The sequence below is a fragment of the Dendrobates tinctorius genome, unplaced genomic scaffold (genome assembly GCF_039654945.1).
Source record: "Dendrobates tinctorius isolate UK_male_01 unplaced genomic scaffold, ASM3965494v1 ptg000102l, whole genome shotgun sequence".
NCBI lineage: Eukaryota > Metazoa > Chordata > Amphibia > Anura > Dendrobatidae > Dendrobates > Dendrobates tinctorius.
In genome coordinates, this window is record NW_027361770.1 from 9,736,079 (window position 1) to 9,752,014 (window position 15,936).

Here is a 15,936-nt window from a genome sequence, read left to right on the forward strand (position 1 = left end):
TACTTTAAAATGAGACATTTAGCAAACAAACAAGCAAATGAGACGTGGCGGAGTGGCTCAAAGAATTGGTCAATTGTTTGCTAAATGTCTTATTTTAAAGTACAGTTAGAAATCAATATGTGCATAAGCACTTTATGTATTGCTTGCTGACCATAGGCAGTGCTGGCTTCTTGGCTTTTTTTACTTATTATGCTTGTGTGACTTGTAATAGTAAGTCTTCCACTGGTCAACCTGTGGGCTATTTACCACCTGAACCTCTCCTGCTTCCTTGCTGGTAGCCACACAGGGGACCTCTATAATGGCTGAGGACCCCTCCTTCCTGGGCTTATGATTTGGCTCAGTCTGTAGCCAAACTAACCTGGGTGCCCAGGACTCTGGTTACTGTTGTGGAATGATTGCTGGTGACTATTGCTAACCTGGAGCTCTGAGTGCCGCTGTGAGTTAGTCAGATCTGCCATCATACCCAGTACCAATATGGACTGTATGAAAGTGGTCCAGGCTGCGGTGAGATACTTACTCGTCCTGGACACTTTAACAGGTGAGGCACCCAGTTTCCTTTTCCCCTTTCCAGCGGATTTGTTCCCCTCAGCATTCAGAGTCCAGTTCCAGATCAGAATCCTTCCTAGATCTATATAAGTTAGGAAAATTAAAGTACATGGTGGACAGTTTGGAGTCGGCAGTGAATGCCTCTTTGGGAGTGACAGCTGCGTCACCCCTCCCATAACTGAAACCGGTTTCTTCTAGGAGTGGTAAGCATGTTTCGTATACAAATGGGGGCTTTGACTAGTCGATGGGGTGTTAGTTGACCCTGATTAGGCCGCTCTCTTTCCATGTTATCACGCCCCTATAATTTACAGGAGTGGCGATCCGCTCATTCCAGAAGCATCACAGCGTTGCTGAATCCGGGTGTACTCTTCCCGACTTCAGAGACACGCACTGCGCACGACTGGAAGCCATCTTATGAATTTCCAGTTATGCACAGTATGCCTCTGAAGCTGGGTGTAGGCTCTCCAGCTTCAGAGAAGCGCACTGCGCATGACCACAAGCCATCTTCTGAATTTCCGCTCATGCACAGTACGCCTCTGAAGCTGGGTGTAGGCTCTCCAGCTTCAGAGGCGCACTCTGCACATGTCCGGAAGTTTAGAAACTGTTTCTTCTTGCATTAAAGGGGTTTTCCCGCAAATAAAAGTTCATTGTAATCAATAGATCTCGGAATAGTAATAAATTCCATAATTAGATGAGTTTAAATAATGTTCCTGTGCTGAGATAATCTTATAAATGTGCCCATGCTGTGTACTCTTATAATGGCTGTGTCTGATTGTGCAGAAACATGATCTGATCTTGCCACAGCTCCATAGCAGGGGAGGTGGGTTGGCATCAGAGAGTATACAGATAGGACAGCATGGGATCTCAGCTTATTGTTTTTGTGAGAAAAAAACACTTCCCTGCCTTTTAGGCTATGTGCGCACATTGCGGATTTGTTTGCGGAAATTTCTGCGCGGTTTCTGCATCTCTTTTCTGAAAACGCAGTGGAAGTTCCGTGCAAATTTTATTCATTTTTGATGTGGATTTACATGCGGATTTGTTTGTGGATTTATTAGCTAAATAAAGATCTACCGTATTTAAAAAAAAAAAAAAAAAAGCAATTTTCAAGTCCAACCTCCATTGTTGATGTGCTTCAATCAAGATAGGCTCTATTCTAGATTCTCCTCCCACACACTCTTCCTCCTTCTGACATCATTTCCTTTGACAAATCTGCATTTTTGGCAACAAACCCGCATTAAATCCACAGCAAATCCACAAACCTTTTTACATCTGCGTTTTTGCTGCAGATTTGAGTGATTCAATGGAAGTCAAAGGGTGAAAAACGCTGCAGATCCGCAAAAATTATTGACATGCAGTGGAAAATAAAACGCTGCGAATAAGGATGGAATTTTCTGCATCATGTGCACAACAACTCAGTATTCCCGTTGATTAACCTTGCTTTAGTTATCCTTTGTGTTTTTGGTACATTAACGCGCAGAAAAAAACGATGCGGAAACGCAACAAATTAGCATTGTGTGCACATAGCCTTATCTATTTTTATGTTTTACTTAACAAACAGAATCATTTGCGGTCTCTTGCTGTAATGTCTGTATGAATTAGTCTCCCCACCTACCGTGGAGCTGTGGTATGATCAGACCATATTTCAGCACGGTCAGACACAGCTATTACACAGTATACAGCAGGGGCACATCTATAAGGTTATCTCAGAGAAGGAACATTATGTGTAGGCACGTCAAATTGTGGAAGTTATTATTATTCCAAGATCTATTTGATTCACCCTTTTCTGACATCAAACGTAATAATATGTCATAAAAAAGGAAAGTCCAGCTCCAGGAGTAAAATCCAAGACATTCTTTATTAATTCCAATAAAACAATGATATGGCTGCTATGATCGTCATTGCGGCTTACCCTGGCATGGGATTACCGCATGGAGATTTGCCCAGGAGGTTCTGAACGCGTTTCGAGCGCTATGCTCTCTTAAACGCAGAATGACCTCAAGGAGCTAACTGAGCAGTATTTGAAGGCAATACACAGGTGAAAAAAATTAATTAAAACATGCAAAAGAATAAAAGTGAAAGAAATAATATATACATATACAGTGCTGTGCAAATTAATTGGGACAAAGCATTTTTTTAAGTAAAATCGTAAGTTGGTTCCCAGTCAGTGATTCAAACCAGTTTTATCTGCTTTGACCAGGCACTCACACCTGAATCACTGACTGGTAACCAACTTACGATTTTACTTAAAAAAATGCTTTGTCCCAATTAATTTGCACAGCACTGTATGTGACATACAAGAATAAGTAATACTTATATATAACAAAAAAGAAAATAAGCAATTATGTACACCAGATCAATAATAAAGCATGAACTCTTTTCTTAAATGCATACCCATAGGTACACTTGTATCAAGAAGGTAGATCCACAGTGCTTCTTTATCTCGTAATAATTTTTCTCTGTCTCCTCCTCAAACTTTTCTTTTAATTTGTTCTATGGCATAGATTTTGACATATGAAAGATCTCTATTATGAATAGAAACAAAATGGTTTGACACATTAGATATATTACGAAGTGTGGGCTGTACAATGTCATATAAATGCTCCCGTATTCTATCTTTCAATCTGCGGGTGGTAGAGCCCACATAATTTAGATTACAGTGAGTACATTCTACAACATAGACTACATAATTTGAGTTGCAATTCAAAAATTCTTTTATTTTATAATCTTTACTATTAAGAGAATTAGAAAAAGATAAGGTTTTAGATGAACAAAGACACGTTTTACAGGGAGACTGACCACACTTATAATAACCCGCTATTGATAACCAATTATTATTTTTATAATTTTTGTTCATACAATACAAACTTGGAGACAAGGAATTTCCCACGGTCAAAGCTCTTCTCGAAACAATCCTAACACCATTCCTTAATAGATTGTCCATAATACTGTCATTACGAAGTAAATATACATTTTTATTTATTATACAGTATTACTAATTTGCTTAAAATATGGGCTATAAGTAAGGACTAATGTGGGACGATCATTGTGTTGGTTCCTATTGTAAGAAATAGGTTTAGATTTAATTAGTGTCTCTCTTGTTTTACTATTCACAATATTGGCAGCTCTATCTATTGTCCAATGTGGATAACCACGTTTGTTTAGGCGTTTTTTTTTATAGAGCAAAATTCCCTATTAAAAGAACTCTCCTCACTACAATTCCTTTTTGCTCTAGTTAGTTCGCCCACAGGGATTGCTTTAATTGTGTGAACAGGATGAAAACTGCGTGCATGCAAAATAGTATTGCCTGCAGTTTTTTTGCGGTAAGTTGAAGAAGAAATGCATTGGTGCGGTTTTCCAGTTAAACCAAGATCTAAAAAACAAATTGTAGTTTTATTGAAAAGATGTGTAAAGCTTAAATTAAATTGATTTACCTTGATGTAATCCATGAAAAGGGGAATAAGATGAACATTCCCCTTCCATATTAACAATAAATCGTCTATATATCTTATGTACCGTTCTATATGATCCAAAAATGGATTGTTCACATCAAAAATAAAAAGCTCCTCCCACCAAGCCATTACCAAGTTAGCGACCGAGGGGAAAATTTCGCCCCATCGAAACACCGCTATTTTGCAGGTAGAATTTTTTGTTAAACAAAAAATAATTGTGAGACAATAAGAATTGTAAAACCGCAACAAAGTAGTTTTGTAAATCCACACAATAAGAACTATATTTATGTAAGTGAAAACGTACCGCTGAGATGGCAACATTGTGAGGGATGTATGTATATGATGAGATCACATCGCATGTTAACCATGTCCACTTTGTTTGGATCCCAGGTAACATTATGAAATATACCTAAGACATCTTTAGTATCCCTTACAAAACCTGGGAGGCGATGTACTAGAGGTTGGAGAACGGAATCTAGCCACTGGCCCAAATGTTCATTCAATGAACCTTTACCGGTCACTATTGGGCGGAAAAATATTTTTATGTATTTTGGGTAATGCATGTAGGATTGGAATGACAGAGTTGTCAGTTAAAAGATATTCAGACTGTAAAAAAAACCCCTGTCTAACATCTTCATCAATAATAGTCTTGCATTTGCTGAAAAAGGAACAGTAGGATCACCCTGTACAACAGTGTAAATTGTATCCTTGGAAATCATTTCATTCACCGCTGTGAGGTAGTCACATGCATTCATAACTACTACTGAGCCCCCTTTGTCTTACATTTTGATTAAAATATTGGGATTAGGTTTTAAATTGTTTAAAGCTTCTCTTTCAGCAAATGTAAGATTAAATTTGGGTAAATCATCATTAGGATTGTTTAGTAATTTTTTAATATCCCTCCCCACACACTCCTGGAATTTTTCCAGGTCATCCGTTCTAGTTTTTACCAGATAGAACAATGAGTTTTTAATCCTAAAAGGGAAATAAGAGGTTAATGAATCAGAAGGCATGTCAGAAGTCTCCATATCAGACAACCATAATAGACAAGTCTGCTCCAAAAATTTTTTTTCCCAAAAATTGATTTTCCAAGGGAATTGTATGTGAATCCTGGGATTCATTGTCCGAAAAAAGTGTCTCTTTATAATGAGACCCTTCACAAATTTATTTGTCTTTTAAAGTTGAATTAACGTCCAAATCCAAGTTAGTCGGCCCAAAATTTAAGCCCCTAGATAAAAGTTTCACTTCAGCTGGGGACAAAAAAAATGATGAAAGATTAATGACATCTAGGAGAATATTTAGAATGGAGAGTCCTCAGTGGTTGATACCTTTTAATGGCTAACTGAAAAGCTGTATCGTAATGACATCTAGTGATTCGTTTTGTTGGAACTTCTCAACCGATTTTTTAAGAAGGCTGGTCTGTCTGTTGTGTTTCCTGCCTCCCCTCCTTGTCCGTTTTTTGGACCAGCATTAAATCTGCGAGGTTTTCTATAATAATTAGATTGAGACTTGTTCACTTTGATGCAATTATCACTGGAAAAATCACAAGGAGGATCCTTAGACGTATCTGATGACTCCAGATCAGAAGAAGAAAATGTAAATTGATTCCGACGAGAAGCATTGGAAAAAGTGTGAGTGCATTTTTTTAAAATTGATTTGGGACAAAAAACTGGTCTTTCCCATCTGCCCAACTCGTAAACTTGATTGTTTGAATAGTCGAATAAATCTCTGTTAAATTTTCTTTTTTTGAAGTCCACTATAGAATCTTCCAAAGAGAGCATTTTAGATTTTAAATCTTTCTGAAAATTTTCGTATGCATCAGCAGACATGGTGGATGTTAATGATAAGAGATTTTTATTAAGATCCGTTTGTATTTAGACCAATTCCTGACTTTCCTGTTTCACAATCAGTTGCATTAATTGCGATGAGCAGTTAGACAGAATAGTGTTCCAAGCCTCAGTAAATTCATCATTAAAACAGTAGTGGGTATTTTTTTAATACTTAAACCACGAGGAATCATATTTTGCTGGATATAATTTTCCAACGTTGTTTTATCCCGCCATGTTCTGGTTTAATTCAATGACAATTTTTCCACTTCATGCATAAGATTAAGTAAATCTGGTGATGTATCCATAGATTTGTTAACAGACTGAAACACCTGCACCGCACATTCCCTTCTATTGGAATCAATTAAAGAGTCCATGATAGCAAAAGAAAAAAGTACTGCTAAAAATCACAAATAGGGCAATCTCTAGACGATTTTTATCAACAATAGCAAATAGCAATTCATGGTAGCAAAAAGAGTCATATATGTTCAATTTTATCTTGATTATATTTTTGCTTCACAAGATGGAGCACGAAAACAAGCAGAACAAGTATGCAAAAAAACAAATATTTAGTTCGGCTCACCCCTTAAGTTACTGACAATGCAGCAAGTCTGAGCAAGGACACCGTCTCCGCCAAAACGTTCTGGGAATACTTCTTGAAAAAGGAAAGTCCAGCTCCAGGAATAAAATCCAAGATATTCTTTATTAATTCCAATAAAACAATGATATGGCTTCTATGATCGTCATTGTGGCTTACCCTGTCATGGGATTACCGCATGGAGATTTGCCCAGGAGGTTGGCCCAGGAGGTTCCTGTGCCCTGGGCCTATACGACCAGGGACAGATTATTACGTATGAGCGTGATCGCCACCAGGTATCAGATAATTCTCACAGCTGACACCCGGCACTAAGTGCCAGGAGCAGTCACAGACCACTGCCGGCACTTTTATCCCCAAAATTTGATTGCAGCATTCCTGGAGCTGGCAGTGGGCTGACAGTCCCTCTGCCTTTGGATCAGAGACCCCACGGCGTGACGCAGGGTTCCGATTGTTGCCATGGTGACCCGATGTCGTCATGACGACTGTTGTGAGTTCATTTTCCCCTTCACCATTGAGGTCTGATGAACTCCCTCTTCTAGTGAAGGAAGGTAGTGAGGCTGATTACCAAGCACCTGAGCAGGATGATGATGACTGCGTGACTGGAATTGCTGACTGGATATAAGGCAGCCGACGCCCTTCTGCCTTGCTGGTGATTTCTCAGAGGGATTCTAGGAGACCAGTCTGATTCCTGCTCCTCAAAAGCTAAGTTTTCTGCTCTGCTTTTTGCATTTGTGTTTTGGTTTTGTTTTGCCTTGTTTTTCTGGATTTCTGCCATTCCCTGCTGGCTTGAGCTGAATTCCTTTTTGCTCTGTCTTCAGAAAATACCTTAGTACTGATATAGTCTTTTTGAAGCCTAGCGTCTTCAGGGTTTTTTTTCCTATCAGTCTGTTGGCTCTTGTTTTGATAGGGTTTTGGCGGATTGCAGACAGCAGCTTTTCTATCCTGTCCTATTTAGTTAGCTTGGGCCCCATCATTTGCTCAGCCTATCTTTCTATCTGTGTGAGTGTTTTTCATCTTGCTTCACCGTCATTATATGTTGGGGGCTGCCTTTTGCTTTGGGGTCTGCTCTGGGGCAGTTTAGATTTCCCTTTCTGTCTTTAGGCTATTTAGTTCTCCGGCTGTGATCGAGGGGTCTAGGGCACCGTAGGAACCCCCCACGGCTACTGCTAGTTGTTGTTGATAGGTTCAGGGGTCTGCAGTCCGATAGCTGCCAACTTCTCTGGTTTTCTGGACTTAGCTAGTATTTCTGTTTTTACCTCCTACGGTGACTCATTCATAACAGACGACATCCGGGTCACCAGACTTGGCAAACTTGCTGATCATGTCCAGTGCATGATGAGCAACTTTGTCAGTGCAGAGGTGACAATTTCTCCAACATAGGGATGCTACTTCATCCCCATGCTGTACAAGCGATCAGCCTGCAAAAAATGATAGTCCCATAGTGGGACAAAGTAGAAAAAAAAAAGTTAGAAGAAAGTAAAAAAAAAAAAGGTTTAAATAATTGTAAAAATAATGTAAAAAATACAATCTTTTGATGTTTTAATTTTTTTTTATCTCTAAATAAATATTTTAAGGAAAAAAACAAATAATAAAAGTACACACATTTGGTATCATTGAGTCCTCTACGACCCGACCTATAAAACTGTCCCACTGGTTAACCCCTTTAGTTGAACACCATAAAAAAAATGAGGCATCGCTGTAATCGTAGTGACCCGAAGAATAAAACTTTACCACACATGGAACGGTATAAACGCTCCCCCAAATGAAATTCCTGAATTGCTGATTTTTGTACTTTCTACCTCACAAAAATTGGAATAGAAAGAGATAGAAAAAAAGCAATGTGCCTGAAAATGGTACCAATAAAAACGTCAACTCGACCCGCAAAAAAACAAGACCTCACATGACTCTGTGGCCCAAAATATGGAAAAATTATAGCTCTCAAAATGTAGTGATGCAAAAACTACTTTTTGCAATAAAAAGCATCTTTTAGTGTGATTTCAGCCAAACATAAAAATCCAATATAAATCTGGTATCGCTGTAATCGCACCGACCAGAAGAATATAGTTGCCCAATCACTTATACCGCACGAGGAACGTCGTAAAAAATAAAATCAATTCTTCACATGCTGTTGATTTTTTCACTCTGCCTCCCAAAGATCGCAGTAAGGCTCGGTGCAGATTTATCCTGCACTCTGCATTGAGCTGTTACACCTGGGTTTCCATGTAAATCTCTGAAATACGTGATTCAGACGGAATCTCTGGCAGAAGATTCCCTAAAATGACACAGATGGAGGCACTGTGGACGTCGTCTGACCTGTGATCCGGCAGTGTCCGTCTTTTTAGGATTGCACAGAAGTGCCATCAGCCACAGTTTTGTGCACTTCTGAAAAGGACACCGCTGAACAGAGAGGCCAAACGGAGTCCTGAGTAACTCTGCTGCCTCATTATAGTGAATGGCTCCCTTAGGGGTTTCATCTGAATCTTTTTCCTCGGAGATTTAGATGGAAACCCCAAAGTAAGGGGTCAGCGTAGTGCGCTGGATAAATGTGATCGCAAACGTTATGTAAAATGTTCCCAATAAAAGCTTCAACTCAATCCACGAAAAAAGCAAGCCTTCACACAGGTCTGTCATCTGTTAGCTATAGGGGGCTTTCACGTTACTGGTAGTACAAAGGCTCTGGAAAAGTGAAATGGCTCCTCGCCCGCCAAAAGAAATTCAGCAAATTCTCTGCTCCCAAATCCAAATGCCCCCCTCCCTTCTGATCCCCACAGTGTACCTAAACCACATATAGCATCCACATTTGACATTTCTGAAGCGATGAGAGCCCGCCAAACTTACCGGTGCATGCCTCCAGAATCACGGGCCGGGCATAACATACTTGTGATTGCAGCGTACTGGTCACTACAACGGCAGCAACATCCACTGCTTCCTTTTTCTGGAAAACACTCATGTAGTCAAAATTGTCACTACATCTGTAGATAAATTCCCAAATGGTTATAATTTTCAAAATGTGGTCACTTGAGGGGGATACTGCTCTTCTAGCAATTAGGGGCGCTGTATATGGAGTTTACAAACTGTTCTAGGAAAATCTGCAATCCTGGAGGCAAATAGCACTCCATTCCTCCCGAGTCTCTCCGTATGGCTAAGTAGTACTATACAGCCACATATGAGTTATTGCCACGTTCAGTAGACATTGAGGAACAAATTTTGCTGCCATTTTTACCCACTTGTGTGAAAATGTAAAATCTGGGGCTAAAACAAAATATTGGTGGTAAAAATGTAGTTATTTTGTCTTCTCCCCCCAATGGTATAAAATTCTGTGACACACCCATGGTGTCAATATGATCACTGCACCCATAGATGAATTCGTTGAGAGGTGTAGTTAATAAAATGGGGTCACTTAAGGGGGGGTTCTGCTGTTTTGGCACCTCATGGGCTCTCCCAGTGGGTCATGTCACCTGCAAACCATATAGCAGTAAAATCTGGCGCTCCTTGCCTTCTGAGCTTTGCACTGTGCCTGAAAAATATTTCCCGATTACATGTAGGGTATTGGGTCACTCAGGAAAAAAATGGACCTCAGTTTGTTGTAAAAAAAAAAAATCCTATTAGCCCTTAGAAAAATTAAAAACTTTGGGTTAAAACAACATTTTAGTGGTAAAAATGTAGTTTATTCTTTCAGTATAAATTCTGTGAGGCACATGTGATGCCGGTATGATCACTGGACCCCTAGATCAATTCATTGGGGAGTGTAGTTTGTAAAATGAGATCACATATAGGGTGTTTCTGTGTTTCTGGCACCTCAAGGGCTGTCCCAATGTGACAATACACCCTCAAACTATTCCAGCAAAATCTGAACTCCGTTATGGCGCCTCTTCCCTTCTGAGCTTTGCACTGTGTCTCAAAAGTCGTATTTCCCCACATATGTGGCATCGGCGTACTCAGCTGAAGTTGCACAATAAATTGTGTGGTGCAATTTCACCTGTTACCCTTATGAAAATGGAATATTTTGTGCTAAAAACATATATGTGGGGAAAAGTAATTTTTTTTCTATTTTTACGGCTCAATGTTATAAACTTCTGTGAAACACCTGAGAGCTCAATGTGCTCACCACGCATCTAGATCAGTTCCCTGAGGGATCTAGTTTCCAAAATGGTGTCATTTGTTAGGGGTTTCCACTGTGTAGGCACATCGGAGGCTCTCCAAATGCGACATGGCGTCCACCAATTGTTCCAGAAAATTTTGCATTTAAAAAGTCAAATGGCGCTCTTTCCCTGTCAAAATAAAAAAAAAATTGGATCTGAAGTAAATTTTTTGGGAAAAAAAAGCTAAATGTTCATATTTTTTTTTCCACATTCCAAAAATTCCTGTGAAGCACCTGAAGGGTTAATAATCTTCTTGAATGTAGTTTTGAGCACCTTGAGTGGTGCAGTTTTTAGAATGGTGTCACTTTTGGGTTTAGTATATCATAAAGATCCCTCAAAGTGACATCAAATGTGATGTGGTACCGTATATACTCGTGTACAAGCCGAGATTTTCAGCCCATTTTTTGGGGCTGAAAGTCCCCCTCTCGGTTTATACGCGAGTCATATACCGGGGATCAGCCGGGGAGGGGGAGCGGGGGGTGTCGGAGATCATACCTCTCCTGGCATGTTTCTGCAGCCCCCCGTGCTTATTCCATCTTCTCGGCGCTGTTCTTCCTGCTTTCAGCGGTCACGTGGTACCGCTCATGACCCTCATGAATATGCGCATATGTCATGAGCGGCACCACGTGACCGCAGAAAGCAGGAAGAACAGCGCTGAGAAGATGGAACAAGCACTGGGGGCTGCAGAGACATGCCAGGAGACGTGAGTATAATGGGGGGAGCCATATTCACCTGTCCCCCGTTCCACCGCTGCGCGTCGCTCTGCTGTCTTGTTTCCTCTGGCAGTGACGTTCATGTCAGAGGGCGCCATGACGTAGTTAGCAGGTGCCCTCTGCCTGAACAGTCACTGCAGAGCCAGCAACGCTGAGGAGCAGCAGCTGCAGCAGCGACAAGGTGAGTATATAGTTTATTTTTTTTAATTGAGGCAGCGGCAGCAGCATTGTAAGGGGCCACTAATCACCGTGCAGCATTGTAAGGGGCCACTAATCACTGTGCAGCATTACAAGGGGCCACTAATCACTGTGCAGCATTATAAGGGGCCACTAATCACTGTGCAGCATTATAAGGGGCCACTAATCACTGTGCAGCATTATAAGGGGCCACTAATCACTGTGCAGCATTATAAGGGGCCACTAATCACTGTGCAGCATTATAAGTGGCCACTGATCACTGTGCAGCATTATAAGGGGCCACTAATCACTGTGCAGCATTATAAGGGGCCACTAATCACTGTGCAGCATTATAAGGGGCCACTAATCACTGTGCAGCATTATAAGGGGCCATTAATCACTGTGCAGCATTATAAGGGGCCACTAATCACTGTGCAGCGTTATAAGGGGCCACTAATCACAGTGCAGCATTATAAGGGACCACTGATCACTGTGCAGCGTTATAAGGGGCCACTAATCACTGTGCAGCATTATAAGGGGCCACTTATCACTGTGCAGCATTATAAGGGGCCACTAATCACTGTGCAGCATTATAAGGGGCTATTAATCACTGTGCAGCATTATAAAGGGCCACTAATCACTGTGCAGCGTTATAAGGGGCCACTAATCACTGTGCAGCATTATAAGGGACCTCTAATCACTGTGCAGCATTATAAGGGGCCACTAATCACTGTGCAGCATTATAAGGGGCCACTAATCACTGTGCAGCATTATAAGGGGCCACTAATCACTGTGCAGCATTATAAGGGGCCACTAATCACTGTGCAGCATTATAAGGGGCCACCAATCACTGTGCAGCATTATAAGGGGCCATCAATCACTGTGCAGCATTATATGGGGCATATGTTATTATGGAGCATGTTATAGGGCCACCATTATTCACTGTGCAGCATTATTAGGCATATTTTTGTATGGAGCATCTTATGGAACCCATCATGAACTTTATGGAGCATCTTATGGGGCCCATTTTATTTTTGAAATTTACCAGTAGCTTCGGCATTTTCCACCCTAGGCTTATACGCAAGTCAATAAGTTTTCCCAGTTTTTTGTGACAAAATTAGGGGGGTCGGCTTATACATGGGTCGGCTTATACACGAGTATATACGGACTAAAAAAGAATGGTGTTGTAAAATTGAGAAATTGCTGGTCAACTTTCAACCCTTATAACTTCTTAACAAAAAATAATTTTGGTTCCAACATTGTGCTGATGTAAAGTAAACATATGGGAAATGTTACTTATTAAGTATTTTGTGTACCAAATTTCCATTTTTTTCATAAATAAGCGCAAGTCATAGCAAAGAAATTTTACCACCATCATGAAGTACAATATGTCATGAGAAAACAATCTCAGAATCACTGGGATCCATGGAAGCATTCCAGAGTTATTACCTCATGAAGAGACAGTGGTCAGAATTGTAAAAATTGGCCTGGTCATTAACATGCAAACCACTCTTGGGGGTGGGTAAAGGGGTTAAAAAGTTTTCTTCATGGGAAACCTCATTTATTTATTTATTTTCTCTTCCTATTTCTTTCTCTCATAACTGAGGAAGCATGGCTCTAAGGCTAGTTTCACATTTGCGTATGGAGTAGCTGCGGAGGGATGCGGACTTCCTCTGTGAAGCTCCGCCCACGGCAGCACCTCCTCCAGTCAGCTCCGCCTCCGTCGGTATGCGGCCTGCGTACCCTATCTTTAGGTACGCAGGCAGTGCGGATGCCTCCTCATGCGTCGTTTTGACGGTGCGGAGACATGTTGCATTTGGCGCAGGTCCCCGCACCGTCAAAACGATGCATGAGGAGGCATCCGCATACATCCGCACGGCCTGTGTACCCAATGCTAAAGATAGGGTAGGCAGGCCGCATGCCGACGGAGGCGGAGCTGACCGGAGGAGGTGCTGCCGGGGGTGGAGCTTCACGGAGGAAATCTGCATCCCTTCGCAGCTCCTCCATACGCAAATGTGAAACTAGCCTAAGAGGCAGGGTATAGTCTGCTGGGGAGGAGCCAATATTAATTAATTGCAGTATTAGTGTCAACCTCCGGGTGGCAGCAGACTATCCTATGGTTCTATGTTCTCCAATAAAGACTTTGAGAAATATTTTTTGCTGTGAGTAAAGGTACTGTCACACTTAGCGATGTACCAGCGATCCCGACCAGCGATATGACGCAGTCAGGATCGCTGGTGCATCGCTAAGTGGTCGCTAGTGAGCTGCCACACAGGCAGATCTCACCAGCGACATCGCTGGGGACGGGGGTCGCTACTTACCTGTCACACTAGGCGATCCTGACGTCCTTCCGCCCGGCTCCACGCTCGTCGCTCGTCTCTCCACAGGAAGCGCCGCAGGAAGCTGACGACGAGAAACAGTCCTGGACGTTCTCGCGCGATCAGCGATAACCAGCGGGGGAGCAGGTCGTATGTAAGTATCAGACACAGCGATGTCGCTAGCAATATCGCTATAACGTCACAAGTTATAGCGATATTGCTAGCGATATCGCTTAGTGTGACAGGCCCTTAAAAAAAATCTATTCTTGTACAAGCTATTCTTTAAGTAACAGTGTCTATTATAAATATATATTTTTTTTGTTTTTCTTAAGAAAGTTGCAGAACTTAAAGGAGCCAATGTCAAAGACAGCCGTTCCCCTGTGTCTACACTGTTGTTGCAAACTACAAAACGAAAAGGGCCAGTTTTGGAAAGCCTGGAGAGTAAGCGTATCAAAGGTAAACTACAAATACTACATCTATCACCGTGGTCTTTTGGTAGCCTTTGGCAGAGCTTCCGTGAAGCATATGTCTGCACTATACAAGCCCCGTAATGAAACAGGCTCGTCTTAAATGTGACGTCCACCTGTGTGCGCCTTGACACAAACCTTACTCCCGTCAGAGAGGTTTGTGGCGTAAGGTACATTACTTTTCATTATGAATTAGATGAGCTGGCATCTTCACGCCTAGTTCCACCCATTTTGGCATAGCTGGCTGAAACTGGTGACGGCAAAATGTTTGTGTAACTCCATGTTGCGCAAAAAAACAATAATTTAGCAACTTTATAAAGTGTTATGCACCAGATATCTGGTGTAATTGCTTTAGTGAATTCAGGCCATAGTTTTTCTATGATTGCAGTTCATCTTAAAGGGAATCGGTCAACAGGTTTTCCCAAATTAAGGTACGGCCATCGCGTTTAAGGCCTTTTTTTTTTTTACAGTATTCTGGAATGATGTATGTAAGTCTCCAGTTCACTCTGCAGACTCCCAAAAAGACCTTTTATTATACTAACAGTGCAGTCCAGTATGATGAGTGTCTTTTGGTCTTGATCCAGCACCTCCTCTCTTTCCACAACTGCCATTCTCCTAATTTTCATGTGGATGATGTGTCCTACGTCATCCGCACAGTATCTAGCACTCTTGCTCTTGTGCAAAGGCCAAAGCCAATAACCCAGCCGTAAAGTCTGCGCATGCGCCCCGCCTCAGCAAGTCAGAGATAAATGCGGTTGCGCAGGGGCATGATTGGGAGACACTGTGTGGATGACATAGGACGCATCATGCATGTGAAGCAAGTTGGACAGCTGCGATTATAGGAAGAGAGGAGGCCTTGGATCAAGACTAGAGATGCTCATCAGAACGGACTGTACCATATGGGGGTTTAATTTAAAAGGACATTTTTGGGATCTTCAGAATTAATTTGAGGACTTAAAGCACATTCTCAGTTATGTGTAAATTCTATTTTTCTCTTATTTTCCTAAATGGTAAATGCAAATAAGTCAGTATAATGCTCAAATCATCATCGGATTTTATTGGACAAAGCTCCCAATGAAAACAGTATTTTTTTTTTTTTTTTCAAAACTACATTTTTTTTTAAATTCACTGTTCTAAATTATTATGCACAACAGAGGACCCAAACATTTTATAGGTTGTAAATAACTGAAAACGGTCATTTTTTGAATTTGCAGCACTAAGAGGTCTCATTTACTGAAATCAAAACTAAAGATCTTGACAGGTCAAATCGCATGTTACCGTAGGACCCATTCTTTAATATCACTGTCATGGAGAGTGACTGACCAGATATGAAACGACCCACCAGTAGGTCGGTCACCAACAACACAACAAACAAGGGAACACCGTGAACACAATCACAACGGTGGGCCCTGCGATAGGGTACGGGGGAATGGACACCTCCTGCACTCACCTAAGGATTTGCCCTGGTCTTCCTGACGGCCCTATACGGCTTCTTTCAAACTGTTGCCGAGTAGGATTCCTTAGGCCTCGCTTGCCCTGCACCAATCGCTAAGTAGGGAATTGGCAAATGCAGACACTGGTCCCACCGCTGCACTAATACAACACAAGGTAGGTATGACAAACAAGGTAAAGACAAACAACACTTAGCTTTCTGCTGCAAAGCACTGCACAGCAGGATCACAACACCAGATACACCATGA

The 15,936-nt window shown here is 41.5% G+C and overlaps 1 protein-coding gene across 2 annotated transcripts in view; it reads left to right on the forward strand.

Annotated features, from left to right (window-relative positions):
• The window catches only part of ZNF830 (zinc finger protein 830), a 215,894-nt gene that overhangs the window by 57,939 nt on the left and 142,019 nt on the right, over nt 1-15,936 (forward strand). For both annotated transcript variants that reach the window (XM_073587730.1, XM_073587727.1), the window contains exon 3: nt 14,102-14,225. In XM_073587730.1, the coding sequence (XP_073443831.1) occupies nt 14,102-14,225 (124 nt within the window). The remainder of the gene's footprint in view (nt 1-14,101; nt 14,226-15,936) is intronic.